Below are 23,804 nucleotides of genomic sequence, written 5' to 3'. Positions count from 1 at the left end.
TCAGGATTCAGTCTCAGTGTCACATGGCTTCCTCTGACCGACAGCGTGCACTCCTGGTGCTAGCAGATTGGGGTGAAGTTAAGGTGACAGTGCAGAACTGGGTGTACTCTCTCTCAGATCGTTCAGGTGCAGTGGACCCTCTCTCTGCGGATCCACGTCACTTCCCTGTGAGCGCGTGTGTGCTGCTCTGACCGGGACAGAGGCGACGGACCACACATTAAACACACACACACCCGCACCTCGGCGGACAGTCACTCAGCTTCTGCTGGCTTTGGGAAGAGTCGCCTGTGCGTAACGGACTGTCTGTCATCTGCTTTGCCTCCGTGTGAACTTTGGAGCAGCTCACAGAGCCAAAGGAACACCGCCGCTGCTGCTACTGCTGTCGGAAGGAAAACAAGCTCCAGTCCGTTAAGCTGTGTGATCATTGACAGAGTTCAGTATACACAAGCTTTCCGTCACAACCAGGAGCTCCAGCCTGTGCAACTAACACTTTAATCTGTAAAACGCAGTGACTGGGGAATATTTTTTTTTCTCTCACTTGAAAAGCGGTAAGAACGGTGTATTCGATCTTTTCGTTTCCTTGTTAGTAGATGGCTGATTTCCGACTGCGTTGGCGGTTGCTGCTGGTTACGCAGATGTTAAACTCTTCTTTTTTTTAAGGCAATGTAGCCAGCGACTTAAAGGTGACATAGAAATCAAGTTTGTTATTTGTAAGAGCATAAAGTACCAGAAATACATGGTTAAAAGTTGTAAAGAATTGAAGTGTTTTATTGTAAAATAAAAACGCCACCAGCTTGCTCAACCGAACACATTCCATTTTTTCTAAAGATATATTTCCGTCTAATATAAAAAACAAAACAATAAAAAGTTGCCTAGCCTTTTGTGCTTGTAAACTTGAGTACAGCCTTTAAACGTGTTAAAAACTAAAATGGTCATCAGGCATTTAGGAATCGAGCAAACCCGTAACACCGGAGAACTAGTGCAAGTGGCTAACTGCCGTGCTAACTAGCTGTTAGCTGATAAGACATTGTGGTTAGCTGCAGTGTGTGGTGGCTATAGTCCTCTCTGCTGTCTCACTGCCACATTAGCCCGGTTGATTATTGACTGTAGTGTTATTTGAGGGGTTTTATCCACTCCATTACTGTTATGCTACATGTAGACGAGCTAATGAGACGTCGTGGACTTGGGATCTAGCTGTTGTTGACTTTGTCCTGGTTAGCCAGCCACCGCAATGGATCCGTAAAGCCGCTACGGTAGTGTTTACACCAGGCTGTACCACCACACTGCCAATTTACATCAATATTATCACGCTTTGTATTTATTTATTTATTTAAAGCTAGCTGTAATGCTTGAAGGTGTATTCCTGCCTTTGGTATTTCCTCACAACTTGGTGCATGTGTGTCAATGAGTGAAGTGAGAGGTTTGAGTGACAGCATTGTTTGATAGTATTGTTTCTGCGGTGTTGTTTGTGAAAGACGAGTCGTTACGCAATTTACAGTGTAGCGTAAACCTGCTCGTAGTTGTAAATTACCCCAGAGATAGAACTACACACTACATTCAGCCTGTAAACTGTTGGAGGTGGCCCAAAGCCACAATAAGTGGGGAAAGGTAAGGTTACTATCTTTTTTTTATATTTTATCTTGGTAAATAAGGTCAATCAAACAGAGCCCGTTACTGTATATACAGTGTAACATCCAACTCTTTCACCGAAATCTCGTGAATTTCTAGCAAACACATTACCTAACATAAGCTGTTGATTCAGGACTGACCCTGGATCACCAAGGCCTCTCTACAAACATTCAACAAGACCCAGTAATAGGCAGCTCTGCTTCATTCTGCACAGCTTGTGAAACATTGCACCTATGCATGGATCATTAGCATTAATCCCATCATTATACATGTCGTTGGCATTGCATAGAGGGGTTATTAAATATTGGTTATATTGGGTGTAATGGATACCGATCTGTGATTAGTTACAACAGCAAGGTCAGGGGGAGATTATGAAAAGACTGAAACAGTTATTTTGTATGTGGAATAGGGCTGGGCAATATATCGATATTCAAGATGTATCGAGTTTTCCATTTTGGTGATGTAGAAAACAGTGTTTTCCATAGCTTTTCTACATAAGGGTAACGTGTCTATCTTTTTTCGCCATGTCAGGATGGCCGACTGGTCTAAGGCACCGCATTCAATGATCCATCCTTCCGCTAACGTGGGTTCGAATCCCACTTTTGTCATATATATTTTTTCCTTTTAACATATTTAACACAGCAAATTCCATCTTTGAAAATACATATACGAAAAAAATATATATATTTTAGGTTATTTCCTGAGTTCAGGTTAGGGCTTAAATAAAAGGGTTCGCGAGGTAGCTCAAAATAAAAGTCACGTGGTGCACCTATCACATCACCTAAACTGGCCAATGAGGGGTGCTCCGTATGAATAGACTGCTAGTCTATTCATACGTTTCTGTATGAATATCCACTGCCTATAGAAAATTACAATATTGCCTATATCGATATACGTATGTTTTTATATCTTATTTTGTATCAAAATACTTGTTTTTGGAGTCGCTACTTTCACTTCTTCTCAGAACAGCATGAAAAGCACAGTTAGATGGATTTCTGCGTGAGTCCTTCCCCTAAACAAGCCACACTACAGAATTCACTCGTACTGTCCCTTTTAGGAGAAAAAGCCGAAAGTGGCACATATTGTGCAGCTGTTTGTTAATAATAATGAGGAAAAAATGTGCCTATGTGACATTTTGCATCAGCAAATTTCAGAATTATGTTTTTGGTGAGACTGAATTTTAATATAAATCATCAAGATTTATATCGCATATATCTCCATTTTGAGAATTTTTTTTTATTGAGATAGGAGTTTTGGTCCATATGGCCTAGCCCTAATGTAGACTTTTAAAGCAGCAGAGACTCTAATAATGCCGTTAATTGAGATGAGAAAAAATCTCAATGACCTCACTTACACTATACGCATTCTTTAAATCTGAGTGCAAAACAAATACTTTATTGTATAGAACAGGGGTTTTAAACTTATTTTTTGTTCAGGGGCCAAATACAGACCACTTTGATCTCAAGTGGGCCACAGATTTTATGCATTACATACATACATTACTCTGCCCTATAAATATATGTTAAATAATGGAAGTTACAGACAATACCCAATTTTAAAATTTCCTTGAGTTTGTGACCAATTTTTAAATTCAATTTGGGAAAAATTTGTGGAATAATTTTAATAAAATTGCAGGATTTTGGGAGAGAGATTCATTATTCAACAATGTGCAATTAAAAATAACTGCCATCATGTGATAAAAGCGTGGGAAAACTGTGCGCTGACAGTTGACAACAAAAATACACAGAATGAGAGAATAATATGCTATGTAATACCAAAAATACACAAGAAAGGACAAAAATATGTGAAATTGTACAAAATTAACAAAAAACAAATGACAAACCAAAACACATAAAATGAGAGAAAACCCCACAAAGTATGACAGTAAAAACACACAAAACAACAAAAAGAAAAAAAAGAAAATACACAAAATTTCGACAAGACAACAACAAAAACATAAAATTCAGAAAAACACAAAATTACAATAAAAACACAAAAAAGCCACATCAAATGACAAAATCACAAAATTCCCTGCTAAATATTGTGGAAATGTATTGAATTTATGTATTTAGAAGGGCTGAGATATCTACAACTGAATGACTTGGTATTTTTACACAATGATTCATGGTTTATGTAATTTTGACTTTATCCTGCTGGCCAAATTAGATGCTCCGAAGGGCCAGAATTGGCCCCTTGAGTGTGACACACACAGTATAGAATAGGCTATAGATGGTGGGCAGGTTTATTATTGATATCAGAGATGCTCCTGTGTCTGAAGGATTGGATTAAATGTGTATGTAAATCACAACAAGGTTCTGATCTACATCTACATAGTCCTTGGAACAAAACCAAACACATGTCTAAAAGTGTGCTCGATGAAACAAAGTGGAACATAACTTGCATGTTTTTGTGTTATCTGTTTCCATCGAGCATTACATCACGTGTGTGTGATAACCTCTTCCACAACACAACTCATCTACTGTTTCAGGTTAAACTGGGCTTTCTCGTCAAACGTCCAAACACATTTTTTAAAGAGAGTTTTAGTGTAATTGAAACATTGTTTGAATCAGAATTTAATCATCCCTGTTCTTTAAAGCTTAGGTGCATTTTTCTGATTACTGAAGTCAGGAACATCACTTTTTGCTTTTAGAGTTTTTGTGTAATTTCTGATAATATATATATATTTTTTGTGCTGCAAATGTGGTCAAAATTTGAAATAATTAAACAATGATTTGTTCTGATAATTTTAGTATCAAAGTTAATTGTCAGTAATAAGTATTATCTTTTACAGCCAATTTATTACTATTCATTTTAGTCATAGTTTTTTTTGACTATAATGAAACTTGGTTTTAATAAAATAAAATCTTCATCAGGACTATTTCAGTTATAGACTAGTTGTAGTCAAAGAAATGACATTACGATTTGAGTTGACGAATTGAGATGGTATTAATGAATGTAGTTACACACAGACAGATTTGATGTGATCAATGCTTAAAGACCACATGATCACACAAGTCCCTGTGACAAAATTATAGTTTCGTTTTCATTACATACAAAATATACATTTTGATGTAGTTTTTGTCAACATGTTTTTTTTTTTTTTTTTTTTTCTTTTCATTAGTCAAGTCTAGTTATTGTCACCTAAAAAATTAGTTTTGTCAATGACAACTATGACGAAAACTTTTAGCTGACAAAATTAACACTAACATCCTCAACAAATAGTGAGCTCCACAAAATCTGCAACATTTTGTATATATTGGGATAGTTGTAGATTGTAGTTTTTTTTTTTTTTTGGAGACCTGATTTTCTGAATCGTTGAGAACCAGAACTACCATGTGATTTATTTCAGCCTGCAGCCAAAGTTCATGTTGATCAAGGGAAATGTAAACAAATGATTCATGCTTCTGGAATAAAAGGAAAATATTCTAAATATGTCGTATAAAAGGTAAATGATTAATATTTCATGGCCATGAGTTAAGATAGAGGCTGGATCACTACAAATCATTACATTTTACAAGGTGACTCAGCTTTTCTTTGGTTAATTTGACATGCGTTGTAATATTTTAGCACCAAAAATCTTCAAAGTACATTGGAATAGATGAAAGACACCTCTATAGAGTAGTTAACCTGAAGATGCTCTAATAAATTAGATTTATGAAGCAGTGGTAGATGTGTTACTGTCCTATTAAGCCTGGGTGTTGTTGTTTGTTACCTGCCTAACATGATTACCCAATGACACCTCTTGTTTTGTTTTTCAGTTCCAGGCGTGCTGTATTTTTTTTTTTTTTATTTCCTGAAAACAAGCATCGAGCACTGAACCAACGGGAGAAGTTTCCAGAACTTCCACCAACTCGTCTGCAGCCCCTTCTTACCCACACAGTCTTCCACCCAGCATGAATGAAGTTAGTGTTGTGAGAGAGGGATGGCTTCACAAGAGAGGTAAGGGATCCTTCATATTCACCCTTTCATCAACATTGTGGTTACACACGCCTACATTTGGAGTATTTTGTTTGCTTGTATCAGATACTTCCAGTGTGTTTCTAATCCAGTTGTACCGAGAGGAATCTTTCATTCAAGACCTCGGGTTTACGTCACAGATGACTTTGGCAGTAGTACATAAGCGGGTGCCATCTTGAAATGGGGGGAAAGTCCTTTATGTCCAATGACAAAACCGGCTTTATTTAAGGCAGTGGTGATCCGTACCTGTATCGATATACCAACAATCTATTCTTACGCAGCGCCCCTATTTGGCCAGTTTAGGTCGCGTGACTAAGACTAAACCTTACTGTAAACCTAACCCTAAAAATTGTTGCGATATTGGGTTATAACCTAACCCTAACCCTAATCCTAAGATGCTACATACGTGTACTTCGGCAACCGTACCAATAGCACCGGGGGTTGTCTGTACGGCATCTGTACAAATAGCCACTTTCTTTATTTCAACATTGGAGCGATTCATATCTCTGTATTTTTATGAAATTGCATTAACAGTGCTAGAAATATCTGAGTATTGATACAAAGTCCCAGCTGGGGTTGGGCGATATGGTTTAAAAATAAAAACTCAGACACAAAAACTTTGATTTAGGTTTTTTCCTGATTACATACAGTATGTCTGTCACTGCAGAAAAAAAGCGACACCTCCTCCAACTACGGAGCTACGGAAGCTCGCGGGGACAAAAAGTGCACAGCAGCAAGAGAAGAAAAAAGTCATTTTTTAATTTTTAAAATCATCTGCAAACAAAAAATTCAAATTAATCTAAAAAATCGATTAATCGCACAGGCCTAGTATTAGGCAACACTGGGATGAATGATCCAAAACATTGGCCCATTTCCACCAACCCAGATCTTTACAATTACCTCATTAATGAACCCCGTCAGTATTTGTATAACAGTGTTCAAAAGTTATTCTGATCACCCGTACCTCATGGATTCTTGAAACTTAGTCAAAAACATATTTGTGTACGTGTAGGGCTGTGATTTTTATTTTTTTTTTTAAATGAAATATCATGCAGTAAAACCCTTACACGCCATTAATCACAGTGTACTTAACAATTAATTTAAATACAACATATTGCCATCAAGAATGAAACTAAAGCTACCGAGATGCCCCTAAAATCCTCATTTCAGAGCTTAACTGTTCATTTACCCATTATAAAATGTAGACTCCAGCATTCAGACCATCCTATGAAAGGAAGCCTGCGTTTTTTGTGATTTTTCTCTTTTGGAATATTTTGGAAACTTTATATCTGAATTATTTTTGCCAGAGGACGAGCAGCCAAACACAAAACGTAGCTCTCTGTCATTGGGAAAGCGCTTCTGTTACAACTGGAGATGACACGTTATAACCCAAACAAATATGGTGACCGGCGTTGCTAGACGGAAACGTCACTACTTATCCAGATGCTTGACTTACCTAATGTAGGACAAATGTGTCGAAGTAGGGCTGTGCAATTAATCGAAATTTGATTACGATTTCGATTACACCCAACAATTTCAAAAAATAACAAAATCGAGAAAAAAACGGTATAAATACTAACTTTAAGTTGTTCAGTCCAAGCGCATGCTTGCTCCTCTGCCCCCTCAAAGCTAGCCTGCACGCCAACACCAGGAAAGTTGTTGCTAGCGGTTTTGAAACATGGCAGGAGAAACACTTGGTAAACAAGCAAGACAAGTCAAATTTTCTTCTATGGGAACACTTTGGGTTTGATGATGAATCAGATCCAGTTTTAATTTAAAAACAATACAAGGAATTTAACCTGGTTGATAGTGCAAAGAACAAAAAATCTAACAAACCAGAAATACTATAATAATAATAATATTAATAATAATAATAATAATAATAATAATCATGTGCAAGAACTGTTTTGTTTTGTGCAAACATGAACATACTTGGTTTTAGTGTTTGAAGGATTTTATTCATGTTTAGAGAACGTATTTTACATTGTTTTGTACAAAAAAAAAAGACTTTTTGGTTGACAAATTTAATTGTTTGAATAATCGTGATTTCAATTATGACTAAAATAATCGTGATTATCATTTTTTCTATAATCGAGCAGTCTTGTGTAGAAGCCACAAGCGCCACAAGAGCATTAAAACACCTTTTTCATTTCCAGGTGAATATATTAAAACGTGGCGTCCTCGTTACTTCATCCTAAAGAGCGATGGCTCATTCATCGGCTACAAAGAGAAGCCGGAAGTATCCAGCGACACCAGCCTCCCGCCGCTCAACAACTTCTCCGTCGCAGGTCGGCCTCTCCTCATCTGAGCATCGTCTCATGTTGGTACCAATTCTCCAATGTGTGTGTGGGTTCTATAGAATGCCAGCTGATGAAGACGGAGCGGCCAAAGCCCAATACGTTTGTCATTCGCTGCCTACAGTGGACCTCGGTTATTGAGCGAACCTTTCACGTAGACACAAACGAAGAGAGGTAGGAAGATGTCTGCTTTAGTATTTATAGGAACTCCTGTGTTTGAGGCACAGATGTTCCACTGTATTAGACACTTTAAAATAACATTAAAACTACCTATCTCTAAAATTGATGGCTTTTCTCACTTTCAATGTTCTGTCACCTGGCATTAAAGCAAATATGACATTTAGGAAACAGATTGGTTACTTAAAAACAGTGAGGAATAATTTACTTTTTACTAGTGAATCTTTTTAGTTAGCGAGCAGGAACAGCCATCAGGCTCTGAGTAGCTTTTATTTCCAGAATTAATCTGATTCAGGTCGGGTCAAACCTTAGCCGTCATCATTTAGCTTTGTTATCTCCAGCAAGGAGGTAATCATTTCAAGTGTTTATTTTTTTCTTCTGTTTACCTGTAAGCAGGATTACATCAAAAGTAAGTATTGTTAACCAAAGATAGACTTTAGGCCATGGAAGATTCCATTACATTTTGGAGGGGATACCATCAATATACTGAATTTTGGATCAGTTTAGAAAAAAAAATCTAGTAAGTGTTCTATTAAATTCTATTTTATAAAATATTTCTCATCATTGGTGAAGTTTTAAAAAAAAAATCATCTCAATTCATAATTGGCAGATCTTTATAAAATTTGACTCAGGTATGTCAGGTTGGTTCTTCGATTACCTCGCTGAGTTTTATCCGGATTGGATCTAGATTTCATCGCAATTTTTCCAACAAAAAATATGGTGGTGCCCATACATCTGGACCTACTGTGTTGTTATAAATGGGGATAAAAATTCAGAAGAGCGTTCCGAGCAGAGTGACATTCAACAGCTTAAAAGGGACATATCATGCTAAATCCACTTTTTTAACCTTTAAATGCATTTTGTTGTATATTTAGTGTTTAGAAGTACAGAAAAGTTCAAATTAGTCTCTTCAGGTGCTCCGTTGATATCTTTATATTCTGTTTTGGTCATATTTTGCAATCTGTTTTGATTTTTCGATTCTCTATTACGTTTTTTGAACAATAACGTCACAGTATTTGCAGCGGAACTGCCAAATTAGTACATCAACTTCAGGCCCAACACTTCGAGCAATCCGCCATTTTTATTTCTCGCTTTTATTTTGTCGTCCACGCTCAAGGATGCCGAAGTTACGAGAGGATAAGTCAAAATGTTCGGTTGTTGGATGTAGTAACCCACACGCTTCATTACACCGTCTCCCAGCATCAGAACCTTTTCGAAGTGCCTGGTTGAGTTTTATTTTTCACGGAAATGTACCCACATCTGTGGGTAAGATCATTTTTGTGTGCGCGAAGCACTTCAAGAATGACTGCTTCAGCAACCTCCGCCAGTATAAAGAAGGATTTGCCGAAAGACTTTGATTGAGGGTTCAATTCCTTCTGTCTTTGGAGACGACGAACTGAGCACTTCGGTAAGCTGTAAATAACGCTAAAAAGTGTGATGATAAGACGTCCCTGTCATTGTTTTGTTAGCATTAGCAGTTGCACCGTCTTCATATGTTAGCGCTGTGTGCTCGTTTTAGATCCTTGATGATATGGCCTACGTGATTTAATTTAAGTCTAAAGTTTTCATTAGTCATTTCATTTTGCCGTTTTTGTCTCCGAAAAGACTATTAAAATGCATTTCGTAACGTTAGCTTGGCGCTAGCGTTAGCTCGGTGCTTGTGTTAGCTCACTTGTTAGGGTTCTGGAGGTTCATCATCTTCATTTTCATCTCGCTCCGCCGGGTCCGACTCTGGCTCGAACATGTAAGGCTGGATGGACAAGTCTTCCGTTGTTGACATTTTGTAAATAACGTGTGAATAAACATTTTCTGCACCGCTAAATAATCGTATCTCTTCTATCAAACTACAAAAATGGCCGAGCAGGGTGGAGTTGAACTGAGAGTCACCTCTGCAACCTGGAGAGGGGGCGGGGTATGAAGTGTCTCATTTGCATTTAAAGAGAACCGCACCAAAACAAGTTGCTCTCAGAAGCACATCAGAAAAGGGGCCTGTGGAGCTATAATAATGAGGAATTTAGACCCAAGCATTGCAGTTCCGCTTTATATAGACCACAACTGTATTATTTATATGTAAAAAGGAAGGATTTAAAAGCATGATATGTCTCCTTTAAAAGAACATTTCAGTAAAAGCAATTAAAATCATCAACAAACACATTACATCAACAACATGACCAAAAATCTCCCTCTGAATCATAAGTGCCTTTAACTTTGATTTAAAAATGTTTACATTGGATGCTGACTTCAGCTCTGCTGGCAATACTGTTAAGTTAATTCAAGTACGGCCTTTCTGCAAAATGAAAAAGAAAAACAGAATACATGTTACCTGTTGTTATGCTTTGCTGTTATTTAAAACCTTTTTTGTTCCATCTTCTTTTAAAATGATACAAAATTACCTGTTATTTCAGCCACTGTTTCTTGCAGAAAAACTTATAATTGACACTAAAATATTACAAACATTTAGCAAATGTACCTTGAGGCATTGTCAATCTTTGCTTCATACAAAACTACGGTACGCCTGTTTAGTCAACTATTCATCAGCATGCATGGCTATGCTGTAACCACCACCACCACTGGAAAAGTTTGTGTAGAGCCCAAAGAGGAGATTTGGTGCTTGTCTGAGGTTTGTGCTCTCTGAGAGCTCTTGATTGTATTGTTTTTCTAACACCACCTGCCATTAGCTGAATAATACACAGATCATTCCCAACCTTTGGAACAGAGCATTGGTTTCCAACCGTTTTTGGGTTGTGACCCCATTTTTTTCATCTCAAATTTCTGGTGACCCCAGAGACCTCTTTCCTCTAGAATCATGTTTGTTACTGTGTTAAAAATACAGAGTAGCCAGGGTAAGTGCACAAAGTGTTAAAATGCACCAGCTCAAATATTTCTATGCTACATTTTATTTGAAAGTGAAATAGTAATAATAATTCAATCATAAAAAAACCCCAATAATATCATTTTAACCAGTCATTTTTTTAAATCAATTACTATACATTTCAGGTGACCCCATTTTAATTCCTGATGACCCCAAGGTGGAAAAACACTGCACTAGAGTATGTGGGACAACAGCATCCTCTTTAAAGTGTTTTTTTCATATATAAATAAAACTGTAAATATATAAAAATATAAACCAAACTGTAGCACACGATTGATTGTTTTGACCATGTTACGTGTCAAAGCTAAAAGTGGAGTTTCATATTCTGTGAAAACTGTTTTGTAGCATGGCCTTTGAAAACTTGGACATGTGTTTTTGTCCACCAACCAGAGAGGAATGGATGAGATCGATCCAGGCTGTGGCAAACAGCCTGAAGAGTCAGCAGCAGGACGAGGAGCCCATGGAGATCAAATTTGGTTCCCCGTGTGACAGCAGCGGTGCTGAGGAGATGGAGATCGCTATGTCTAAATCCCGCTCCAAAGTGGTCAGTGTTTGTGCAACTAGTGCCTCGGTCCATTGTGTTGGCTAACCGAGCATGCTTTGTGTTTGTCCTGTTAATTTGCGGAGGGAGAACGACCGTAAGCTGAGCACAAGTTAACCTTTGTATTCATGTTTAGTTCCAGGTTGGACCTCCTCTGAGTCTTTTGAAGTATTTCAGTGTAGCAGTAGACCTCGTTAATCCGTAGGTGACATTGTTGTGTAACGTTAAAAGTATGCAGAGGTGTTCAGCGAAGCACCTGTTACAGTTTACACACCAAGTGGAAGTTTTCTGCTCCTCAAACAGTTGGGTAACTTCTCTTTTTTTTATCTCATTGCAATCAATGTTCAGTCTCCATTTGTTTTCGCTTCACGTTTCATAACTTTGTGCAGGTTTTTCAAGTAGCGTCAGATCAGTTTGAATCGCTTTTCAAGGCTTTTATTTTGTGGCCCCTAAAATAAACACACAAAAAAACAAGAAAAACACACACAATATTTCTGAAAACAAACACAAAATGGCTCTAAAACGCACAAAATGACAGTAAAAAGACAAAAAACAATGACAACACAAAATTACTCCAGAACCCCACACAAATGCAATTATGACAGGAAAATATTAAAAAAAACAACAAAACCCCACAAAATAGTGCTAAAAACAAACAAAATAGTTCTAAAATGACAAAACAATAAAAACACAAAATAACTAAAAACACATAAAATGACAAAACAAGAAAAATACAAAATAACTCATTGGTCATTATTATGAATGTTGATAATGTGGCCTTTAGATCAGATCAATCACATTTTTGTGACTGTGATGGAAGTTGCCCATTTATGTTGTAAGTATTACACAGCTGCACAAGTATCCAAATGTGTGAAATGTAACCATGAATCCTGTTGGCATTGGTTAATTATTATGATCATGATGTTTTTTGTTTCTTGTTTAGGAGAAGCTGTGATGCCATCATTTAATTTTTGGGCTAATTTGAGCAATATTTTCACAGACCATGAGTGACTTTGACTACCTGAAGCTGCTGGGCAAGGGGACGTTTGGTAAAGTGATCCTAGTGAAGGAGAAGGCCACGGGGATGTATTACGCCATGAAAATTTTGCGCAAAGAAGTCATCATTGCTAAAGTGAGAAGCATCAGTTTTGTCACCAAATCAATTTTCACTCGCATGGTTTCCTGTTTGTTGCCTGTAGTTAAATCTGTGTGTGTGTTTGCATTCAGGATGAAGTGGCGCACACGGTTACAGAAAGCAGAGTTCTCCAGAACACAAAGCATCCATTCCTAACGGTGACGAAGTTTTTACTTTTTAAAAGGATAAAGTAAAAATATATTCTTTATGCAAATGCTAAAAGTTGCTTTTTCTCCTCCACAGACACTAAAATATGCATTTCAAACTCACGACCGGCTGTGCTTTGTCATGGAGTATGCAAATGGTGGAGAGGTGAGTGTTTGATCATGGCTGTGTTCACAATGACATATTTTGTACTATACACTACAAACTCAATGACTATGGACTGTCTACTATATACTGTTAATGTGATGAGTATGGTGACCATTCCCACTAAAGTATACTTCCAAGTAGGGGTGTGTATGGCCTGGCATCCGGCAATACGATTCGTATCCCGATACATAGGTCACGATTTTATCTATCTATCTAATATATATATATACTGTATATATGACTTAAGAAACAACTAATCTGTAAATGTGTACACCTTCATGAGAACATTATGTATGAAATATATTTTATTGGCATATTTTACACTCAAAACATTGGCTTTAACATGCCATGTGCCAACAACTTCAAATAAAAAAATAACATACAATCTGTCTGTGGCTTTTAAACCAACTTTGACTTTAGTGCAACATGACTTTAGTGCAACTTAACTGAGGAATATGCCTAGAACAACAAATAAATGCAGCAAGTATGTACTTTCTTTTTAGATTTTATTGAAAAAACACAAGTTAGTCAACATGCCCAGGTTTCAGAGCACTTCTTTGTGCAGTTACAATGTCTCCTGCAGTGGAAAATACTTTCTTGGTTAAATAAAGGTAAAGAAAAATGATATGGATGCGTTTTGAATCGATCCGAGAATTGCGCGACAAAATACATATCGCCGAATCAATTTTTTTCAACTCCCAAATTGAAGTTTCCCAAGATGCATTTTGAACTTACAACGACAAAAACCTGAAGCACACGGAGGCTAAATATCTCTGTTCATTCGCCACCTTTGAAAGTTCTGAAAACATTTTAGGTGAGAAAGTAGAAAATCAACATGTGGTCATTTGATCCATAAAACATTTCATGCCGACATTTCTGAGATTTTCAGAGACCTGCCATTGTACTACTGGCAAAACTTCCAGTTTACTTCAAAACAAGAGCCCTATTTACTCTTTTAAAAAACGAATGGTAGACAAGAAGTGATGCTTTTATTTTGAAAAAAGGCATGTTTGACTTTTAACTTGAAGCTGATCCCAGGACAATTTTATGTTCTGCTCACAATGCATCATGGGTTGGTTGAGTATGACTAGTGTGCCCACCGTGCATACTTAAAGAATGTTTTGATATAGTATATGTTTAGGTGTTTCTCACACACTCAATCTTTCCATACTATCTAATGTGATTGCACTACATACTCATTTTGGCGTCAGACTTAGTTTTTCTTTTATATGCACTAGACTGATTGGTTACTTCAAATTTCACAAGATATGTAAGTAAGGTGCATGTTGGAAGTGAAATCAAGTTTTTCGCAATAATTCAGTTGAACTTTTTTTTTTTTTTTTTTTTTTTTTTTGTGCAGCTTTTCTTTCACTTATCCCGGGATCGAGTATTCACGGAAGACAGAGCACGATTCTATGGTGCAGAAATAGTGTCGGCACTGGAGTATCTACATTCACGTAACGTTGTTTACAGGGACCTAAAGGTACGTACGGGTAATTAGTTGATTTTAGACGAGGTTTGTTTTTTTCTTACTTGAAGTCAATTGATTATTGCTACGTGTCTGTTGATGTAGAAGTTGTAGAATGCATTTCATCTGATCTGACGTTAACTGGAGCTGCCTCTCCCACAGCTGGAGAACCTAATGTTGGACAAAGATGGCCATATAAAGATAACAGACTTTGGGTTGTGTAAGGAGGGAATCACAGATGGAGCCACAATGAAAACCTTCTGTGGAACCCCAGAGTATTTGGCACCAGAGGTAACTCACTTTGCATCTGTTTTTTAATTATATTATTTTAATTAGAATTGGTAAACATATGATGAATCTGGATAAATGGGTTTGTATATAATAATCTTAGTTAGGTAAGCTCACCAAACAGTGCTCTATATTTATTCTTACGACTGCTGCTTTTGCTACCACAAACTGAAACCTTCCAGCATTGATGGCTGTCAGTGTTCCCACAACAAAAAAAGATTTTTTTAAAATAGTTGAGGACTGTTGCTCCCAAAGTTCTGCATGTCTCTTGGCGGTTAGTGTGCAGAACTTTATGTAATGCTGCTGTCAAGGTTATGTTTTTTTTGTTTTTTATTCATTTAGTGTTATTTTATTTCAATGTGCAGTTGAATTTAAATGCAATGTTCTACGGTACTATAATTTGTTATTTTTTCATAGAAAGCTTCAATCTTTATGGTCATTGTTACCATGGAAACACCATTCAATTCTCACACACACTTTTGTTTTAACTAAAAATGTAAGAACTCAGGACTGCACTGATGTTTCTACCATTGTGTGATCAGGTGCTTGAGGACAATGACTATGGACGGGCGGTGGACTGGTGGGGGCTCGGTGTGGTGATGTATGAGATGATGTGCGGGAGGCTGCCATTCTATAACCAGGACCACGAGCGCCTGTTTGAGCTCATCCTGATGGAGGAGATCCGCTTCCCAAAGAACCTGGCCCCTGAGGCCAAGGCCCTGCTGGCAGGCCTGCTCAAAAAAGACCCCAAACAGAGGTGTGTGTGTGTAACCAGGGTTGGGGTCAATTACATTTTTCAAATACAGAATTACGTTTTCTATTATCCATGTTTAATTACAATTAAATTACGGTGATTTTTTTTTTTTCCAATTACAACTAAATTACAATTATTAGTTTTCCCCTGAAAGGCAATTACATTCTCAATTACTACAGTGAAATTACAATTTAACTAACTTTTACTAATATAGAGCTTTAAAATAGCCCACAGGGAACCAAAGTGCATTAAATTACCAATGATCTCATGTAGTATCTCTATAATATGTATTTTTGTGGACCATTCATAGGCCTGTTGTGATGATTGTATGTGCGTATGGTGTTTTTTCAGCATCTTTGAGTTACAATGTCAAATTGTATCGTCCGTATTTAAATCAAGTTCTGTTATATCTGAACTCTAACCCTTAACCCTTCTGACCCTTACCACATGTCTGGGTGTGAAGGTTCACTGACAGGTAGTAGGAAAACTTGACATGAAACATATTTTAATAATTGTTCACTACATATGTGTATGCCATAGAACTGTGACATGGTTCCACAGTTTTGCGTTGAAATTGTAATGACATTTTTTATAGAATTTCCATACCAATTACAATTACAAAGTAGATTTATCTCAACCGAAAAATTATGCCATAATTGTAAGTAATCATCAATTACGCGATTACGGTTATAATTGACCCCAACCCTGGTGTAACGCCTTTGTCTCAAAGTAGATTATATCTTTTTCTGTTTGTGTTTTTAGATTGAGAAACAAGGAAGTAAAAATTAAAACAACCAATTTAATGGATTTTTGTAAATAAAGTCATGGAGATTAGATAGAATTAACAGTACATTCTGAAAAGTAAACATTATTTAACATCCATTTAGCATCCATTTTCTGACCCGCTCGCTCCTTTTTTCAGAGTCGCTGGGATTATTTATTATATATATTCTTATTATGAGTAATCCTGAAAAAAAGCATCACAACACTAACAGATCACTACACGGATATTGTTCTCTTTTGTGTCTGAAAAAGAAAATAAAAACCCATGTGTTTCCTGGATGGTTCTGTAGTGTTGGACTTTCCTCCGCAGTAAGCGGTGCCACATAAAGCCTGTTTTCAAAAAGGTAACCACATTATTTGAGCCCATGTTCCCTGTTGATTCGCTTATGTTCTGAGTAATGGTCACAAACAGGAACAGAATTGATTGTTATTTTGTTCGTGCACCTGCCTTCTCGGGTAATAGTGGAAGTACGGCTAATATTAGCACATCGAACGCCGCCCCAGGCTTGCTGACATTTGTAAGAGGGGAAATAAAGAGCAAATTTGTGTGGAAATGGGTAAATACATGTCATCGGCGAATAGGACAGCCTGCGTTTGTTCTGCGTGTGTCATTATGACGTGTGCGCTGTGTTTTATTAGGATGATTAAGTTTTTTTTTGTTGTTGTGTTTCTAGGCTCGGAGGGGGACCGGACGATGCCAAAGAAGTGATGAGCCACAAGTTCTTCACCTCCATCATATGGCAGGATGTCACCGACAAAAAGGTGGGATTAAAAACAAGTCACTTCCTTTGTATTAATATTTAAGGTTTCTTTTATTCACACAATTTTTTTCAGGGAATCTACTTTGAAATGTACTTTGATTTCTTAACATGTTTCGACTACCAACTGTCATCTTCCTCAGAGGCATCTACTGATTGCTTTCACGTGTGCTGATGAGTTCTTTCTGGACCTGGCCAACATGAGTGTTCCCAGGAAACTACATTCTCTGTCGCCCGATGGTCTCATAAGGACACATGAAAGCAATCAGTAGATGCCTTTGAGGAAGACTGACAGTTGGTAGTCGAACAATGTCATGAGATCAAAGCACTGAAAAAAGTTGTCTGAATAAATGAAACCTTAGCATTTTTTCTCAAAAAAGAAGACAAAATAAACTTGCAGGAATAATAGTATATATTTTTTAATTTATTTCGAACGAACGCATAAAAAAATGGATTAAAAAAATGAACAAATAAAAAAAGTCAATTTCTATATAATACATTTGATTCGTTCGACAAAGGATAGGAAGAAGCCTTAGCAACTGCACAATCCAATGAAACCAGCTAAATTGACAATACAAATAAATACTCCAATCGAGCTTAAAAAAAAAAAAAAACAACAAAATGAACATGCACCATCAACATCTGTGAGATTTACATTCTCCTACATTTCTGTACTTTTCAAAGATATATTTTTGAAAAAAAAAATTAACTGCATTATATTCACACTTCGTGTATTTGGAAATATACATACTTTTTAAATTATTCCGAGCATAATGTTGTTTCAGTTTAGTGTCCCTCTAAAGTTATAACCCCGTCTGTCTATGATTAGTGTTTGTATTTTTACAGGTAGCAGTTTATTTTTGGCTTTATATAATATCTGTGCAGTCCTAAATAACCTTGCAGAGGTGAAGGCAACGTGTTAGCTTCCCTCTTCCTCTGCGGGTGCTTCCTTAGTTACTCTGTTTACAGCATTGTTTTGTTTGTTACCGTTTAAACCAGTACTTTCAGACAAATATAAGCCTTTATAGGTGAAGGTAGTGTGTTTCTGCTCCCCTCTCCTGGTATTTGACACAGTTGGTTTAATTTAAGCCCAAGTGGGTCTTTGCTCCCTCTCCCACTATTGGCTCAGTTTAATTTATTAATTAATTAATTAATTGACTTATAAGCTTTTATAAGTTAAGGTAGTGTGTCTTTGCTTCCCTCTCCTAGTGCTGGCAGAGTTTTAATTTAAGCATTTATAGGTGAAGGAAGTGTGTTATGCTCCCCTCTCCCAGTATCCTCACGGTTTGATTATAAGCCTTATAGGTACATTATGATGGCAGGGCTACCTCTTAGTCACTGCTGCTCTGACTGTTAAACCCCTCTTCTTCCTGAGGACGGTCAGGACTTGTGGCCCCCTGGAATCGGTTTAGAGCACCTGCGGGAGGGCCTCTCAGAGGATCCTTGCATGCCTCGAACAGTGCGGACCGCCAGACTGGAGGAGGTGTAACAGCTCATGGATGTTGTCTCCCAACCAGGCCAACTGGCTCTGACCCAGTTTCCCCCAGGCCAGCAACAAGGTGGTTTTCCTCCCAGCAGGCGTAGACGCCGCGAGGGGCCAGCAGAGTGCCCATTTGCAATGAGGAAGACTAAGCACTCTGGCTTAGCATCTAAGGTTGATCTATTCACGGTAGAACTTGACGAAATGAAAGCTGCTTTTCGGGCCCTACCGGCAGAATCGGCAGTTAGGGGTTCATCCTCCCATCAGTTGGCGGTCGTACCCTTGCTGCTATGCACGAGGCTGCCAAGTTTGCTCTGGGACATATGCCGGTGGTGGAGCCTGCTATTGCTAGCCTGATTGTCTCTCCGGATGAGGCTCTCAGACCGGAGGCAAGGTGTCCTCGTCACCCAATGCAGGGTGACAGATGACCTGCTAATCAAAGCGTATGAGGCAGCAGCTCGCATGGGTAGGATTGGCAAGTCAATGTCCCACCTCATGCTGGCGCTCTCAGCATCACTGCAGGAAGCTTCACTGGACTCATCACTGCATAGCTTTAGTGACGCCTCTCTTCAGGCATTTGCACTGATGACGGACCTGGAACGCGCAATGTCCGCACTGGTCCAGGCCTGTAGGCGGACACTACGCGGTGTTCCAGTGGAGCCGGGGGTTGCTGTTTGGATATGCAGCCGTGGAAGTGCTGCTCAGACAAACCAGGCAACATCTTACGGGTCTGCACAGAAGCAGGCACTCCACCAGTAGGCGGGGTGTACCCCAAGCCACTCAGCCACAGAAGTACCAACCAACTAGCTACTCTGCCCCTAGACCAATACAGCATAGACCCCGGCCATACATCAGGGGCAGGCACTTACTGATTCGGGCAGACAATACTGCTGCTGTCTCCCAGGTCAACGGCCAAGAGGTCACCCCAATTGCTGCACGTAACCAAAGATCTCCTGACTTTGGCTGTGTCCAACCTGGCCAGTGTGAGAGCGATGTACTTGCCAGGTTGAATGAATCAGGTTGCAGACTTCCTATCCCGCAGCAGCCCTCATTCGGGAGAATGGAGGCTTCACCCAGACGTAGTATTCCATATCTGGGGCCGGTATGGCAGGGCGGGGGTAGATCTCTTTGCCTCAAAGGAGACAACACATTGCCCCCTGTGGTTCTCCTGGACAGAGGACACCAGTCCACAGGGGTAAGATGCCCTGGCACACAATTGGCCAGAAGGGCTTCTGTTTGCTTTCCCGCCCCTACCGCTAATCCCAGCGGTGCTCCTGAGGTCTCTCCAGCAGGGCCACAAGATACTTCTGGTGGCCCCCTACAGGCCAGGCAGGATGTGGTTTCCCTTGCTACGCCAGCTTTGTTGTGCTCCACCCTGGAGTCTACCCAACAGGCCAGACCTCCTGTCCCAACTGAAAGGTTGGATTTGGCATCCCAACCCTTGTCGCCTACAGCTGTGGGTCTGGCCACTACAGGGCCCGAACCTCTACTAGATGAGTACTCAGACGCTGTCCTCCATACACTCCTTAATGCCAGGGCTCCTTCTACAAGGACACAATATGAGAATAGGTGGCAGCTGTTCTCAGCCTGGTGTTTAAAGATTGGGGAGAACCCTACACACTGCTCTGTTCCAGTAATCCCGAGTTTTCTCCAGTCGCTCTTGGAGAAGGGGTGTTCTCCTTCCACACTGAAGGTGTATGTGGCAGCAATATCCTCCCAGCACGTGCGGGTGGAAGTGCTACCATGGGGACTCATGAACAGGTATCACACTTTCTGAAAGTGGCTTTAAGGCTTCTGCCTCCAATAGCCCCAAAGGCTCCATCATGGGATCTGCCCTCAGTCCTGGAGGGATTGTGCTCTTCCCCCCCTTTCAGCCCTTGCCGCAGGTGGGTTTGGCATGGGTGTCAGCGAAGGCAACTTTCCTGCTGGCGATCAGCTCTGTTAAGCGCGTGAGTGATCTCCATGCATTATCAGTCAGTGAGTCATGCTCGAGGTGAAACTCAGATGGGTCTGGGGTTACTCTGTCGCCTAATACAGTCTTTTTGCCCAAAGTTCTATCAGGATCCCATAGTAACCAGCCTATTCAACTGGCACGATTTACACCCTCAGTCGAAGTGGGGAGTGAGAAATCTTAGCTACTGTGTCCTGTCTGAACACTGAGTGCCTATATGGCAGCAACAGCTAACTTTTGCTGTTCAGATCAACTTTTTGTGTGTCACAGCGGTCCCAGAAAGGGGCGTGCCTTATCCAAACAAAGGCTTCCCCACTGGGTTGTTGATGCCATCACCCATGCATATTGTGAAAAGGGTGATTCTCCGCCACAAGGAGTAAGGAGCCATTCCACTCGGAGCATAGCCACGTCATAGGCTGCTATGATGGGGGTGCCCCTAGAGGCAATTTGTGTGGCGACATCATGGACGTCGCCAAACGCCTTCGCAAGATTTTATAGGGTGAACGTTGCTCTCCCACATCCCCTGGGTGTGGTTCTCTCCCATTCCTCTTCACAATAGGTAGGTGGTTGATGATGATCCCTCATGACTTTGTTGGTAGGGGTCATCCAGTGCTTGAAGCACCGCCTCTGGCGCTCAGGAAGGGTGAAATAAAACGAGAGTTACGAGCGGTCCGTTATTCGGAAACCTCAGTTTTGCGAGTAGATTCTGAAGAGACAGAACCTTGGACGGAACCGGAAGTTATAGACTACCAGGTCCTCAGGGTCACACATGACTTTGTTGGTATTACACTCGACCTGCGTCTTCACGAGGTATCATTCAGTGCTTGAAGCACTGCCTCTGGCGGTCATCCAGGGTTCATAGAACCGCAGTTACATTCGTAACTCTCGTTTTAATATTTTTGGTGTGGACATCTGAGCTTTTGTTGTGTCAGTATACCCCGACATTTTTTTAGTGGTAAAATGTAAGAACGCTTGATATGAAACCTATTTTAATAATTGGTAACTACATATGTGTAGAACTGTAACATGGTTCCACAGTTTTGCATTAAATTATAACTGACAATTTTAATCGAATTTTTATGACAATTACAAAGTCAATTATCTAAAGTCAATTACAATTTAATTATGATTACAACAGCAACAGATTTTTAAAATTACAATTTTAATTACACCTTAATTGTGATTAATTATCAATTATGGGATTACAGTTGTAATTGACTCCAACCCTGGTGCTTAGTGATTATAATTGTCTTTGTAGTTCTTACTGCAACACACATTTTGCTCTTTTCTTTCTCTCCTCAGCTCATTCCACCCTTCAAGCCCCAGGTCACATCAGAAACAGACACGCGCTACTTTGACGATGAGTTTACAGCACAATCCATCACAATAACTCCTCCAGACAAGTGTGAGTGTACATGCACCTCATGCTTTTATCATCATGTATTTGATTTTTAACAGTTTTCTTTTTTTTTCCATCCAGATGACAGTTTAGATGCAGAGGACTCGGACCAGCGCACACACTTCCCTCAGTTCTCCTACTCCGCCAGCATACGAGAATGATATCTGAGACTCTTTAACCCAAGCAGGCAGGCGGACACACATTCCCACACGCGCACACACACACACACACACACACACATGCACTGCTGGAGGAATTGGAACACAAGCGCACACACAGACACGTTTTTCATTCTGTCCTTCACATTCGCTCATACTGGCAAAATGAGACGAGATGCCAACCAGAGTAGGAGAAGAAGACGCAGACCCAGATCGACTGACCTCACAGTGACTGGCAGCTTCCCTGCAGGACCTTTAGCCCCTCCACATGGGGCCACAGCAAAGCCTTGATTATTTGGGAAAAAAACAAAAAAAAAAAACAGGTTACACCTGAAAGCACCTCCTCTTTACCAGCCGTATCCTCGCTTCCTAAACGCACACAGGCAACAACCAGCCCATGCATTCAACGCATGACTACACACAACACAATTTGGTAAAGTTTTTTGTGAGTATAATCAAGGTTGAGAAAAATACAGGGAAAGAATTATGAATAGAAAAATATGGTCGTGGTTTTCAAATGTAAAGCCATATTTCTACATTCTGATGTGATTCCTTTTTTTTTTTTTTTTTTTTTAACAAGTGCTCTTTCTGGAGTCTGCTGTAACAAATCAAGCAATGGATTTTTTTCCTATGAGGAAGCAGAGGGAGGTTTACCATTACTGTGTTTGCACTGCACTTCACTTGTGTGTAATGTGTGAGCGATTTGCAGGTGTGTGAATTATTGTGAGTGTGCGACAATTTCCGGAACAACCATTTTAATTCTCATCCTCATCCATCCATTCATGTCTGGGTTGTTTTGTTTTTTTGTTTGTTTATTCCACTACTCATCACTTTCTCCATGCATCTTTGTGTATTTTTTTTTTTTTTTTTTTTTTAAAGGGAACCGTTGTGTGGTTTATTTCTCAGCGTGTCACCTGCCATCTATTTTTGGTCAGAGTTTACTTTAAACTCCTGTGCATGATTGACCTTTGACCTTTGCTTTCAAAAGCTGCAGCGATTGGATTTCCATACTGAATGGAGCAGCTAATGTTTCCATAAGGTCAGTCACACTTTGTGTTACAGATGACACACAAACAAGAAAGAAGAGCAACAAGAGGCCTAATGGCGCGTTCACACCAAACGCGTCAAAAGGGGCAGGTGTACATTCACAATATATGGTGGGGAGGTCCCGCTGCGCATTCCGCGCCTCCTGGGTGGTGCGTTTTGAAGCTTTTCACGAGGCGGAAGCTTTTGACGTGCATCTAGCGCCTCCAACGCGGCCGACGCTGAAGTTGGGTTTGTTGAACTTTTGGGGTATATCGCAGCGCGTTGACCAATCAGGAGCGGTCCCCAACCGTGACGTATTCAGAATGAGAAGAAGAAAAAAACACTAACCAGAGACAGATGGACAGGTGCTCTTCTGCTGGAACAGAGCGCCTGTAGTTGGTGTCCTGGTAGGAGATGCGAGCGCCGATGCGGGTCAGCAGGTCGTCAAACTAGGCACGGGAGGGACGGAAGTAGCACCTAAAGCGACTCTCGTTCGAGCGTAGCTCTGGTGAGTCCAGAAGGGCGCAGAGGGGCAAATAAAGCCAAGCCACTCTCTGGATAATGTAGAGCCGATGAACGGGAGTCGGAGGCGGCGTGTTCAGCAAGGAGCTCCAAACTTTATTCTCCATCCAACCAAACTTCTCTATAGCCCTTTAACATCACAGTGCACACCAAAATACATCCAACCGGAAACACCGCCTTTTCCACACAATGTTCCCCACCACTTCACAGTCACTGGGTGAATTATGATGTAACTGATCGCCATAATATCATCCATTGTATAAACGCCACCGGCAACAAAGAAGCCCTTCCCCTCGA

The 23,804-nt window shown here is 39.8% G+C and overlaps 1 protein-coding gene across 1 annotated transcript; it reads left to right on the top strand.

Moving 5' to 3' along the window:
• Positions 1-32: 32 nt before the first annotated feature.
• akt2 (v-akt murine thymoma viral oncogene homolog 2) lies at positions 33-22,157 on the top strand. The gene is made up of 14 exons (XM_028464535.1): positions 33-548; positions 5,388-5,568; positions 7,743-7,874; positions 7,946-8,057; positions 11,323-11,476; positions 12,474-12,605; positions 12,701-12,766; positions 12,852-12,920; positions 14,281-14,403; positions 14,551-14,679; positions 15,219-15,433; positions 16,888-16,975; positions 21,705-21,807; positions 21,883-22,157. Exons 2-14 carry the CDS (start codon positions 5,523-5,525, stop codon positions 21,960-21,962), a joined length of 1,449 nt encoding a protein of 482 aa, XP_028320336.1. The 5' UTR covers positions 33-548; positions 5,388-5,522; the 3' UTR covers positions 21,963-22,157.
• The last annotated feature ends 1,647 nt before the right edge of the window (positions 22,158-23,804 follow it).

Source organism: Gouania willdenowi, chromosome 13 (assembly GCF_900634775.1).
Source record: "Gouania willdenowi chromosome 13, fGouWil2.1, whole genome shotgun sequence".
NCBI lineage: Eukaryota > Metazoa > Chordata > Actinopteri > Blenniiformes > Gobiesocidae > Gouania > Gouania willdenowi.
The sequence above is the reverse complement of the archived record's forward strand: the minus strand, read 5'-3'. Positions and strand labels throughout refer to the sequence as shown.

Coding starts and splice junctions, on each gene's coding strand:
- akt2 (XM_028464535.1), top strand. CDS start 5,523: ATGAATGAAGTTAGTGTTGTGAGAGAGGGATGGCTTCACAAGAGAG. Junction 8,058..11,322: donor GTAGACACAAACGAAGAGAG/GTAGGAAGATGT, acceptor TCCACCAACCAG/AGAGGAATGGATGAGATCGA. Junction 14,404..14,550: donor TTGTTTACAGGGACCTAAAG/GTACGTACGGGT, acceptor CCTCTCCCACAG/CTGGAGAACCTAATGTTGGA.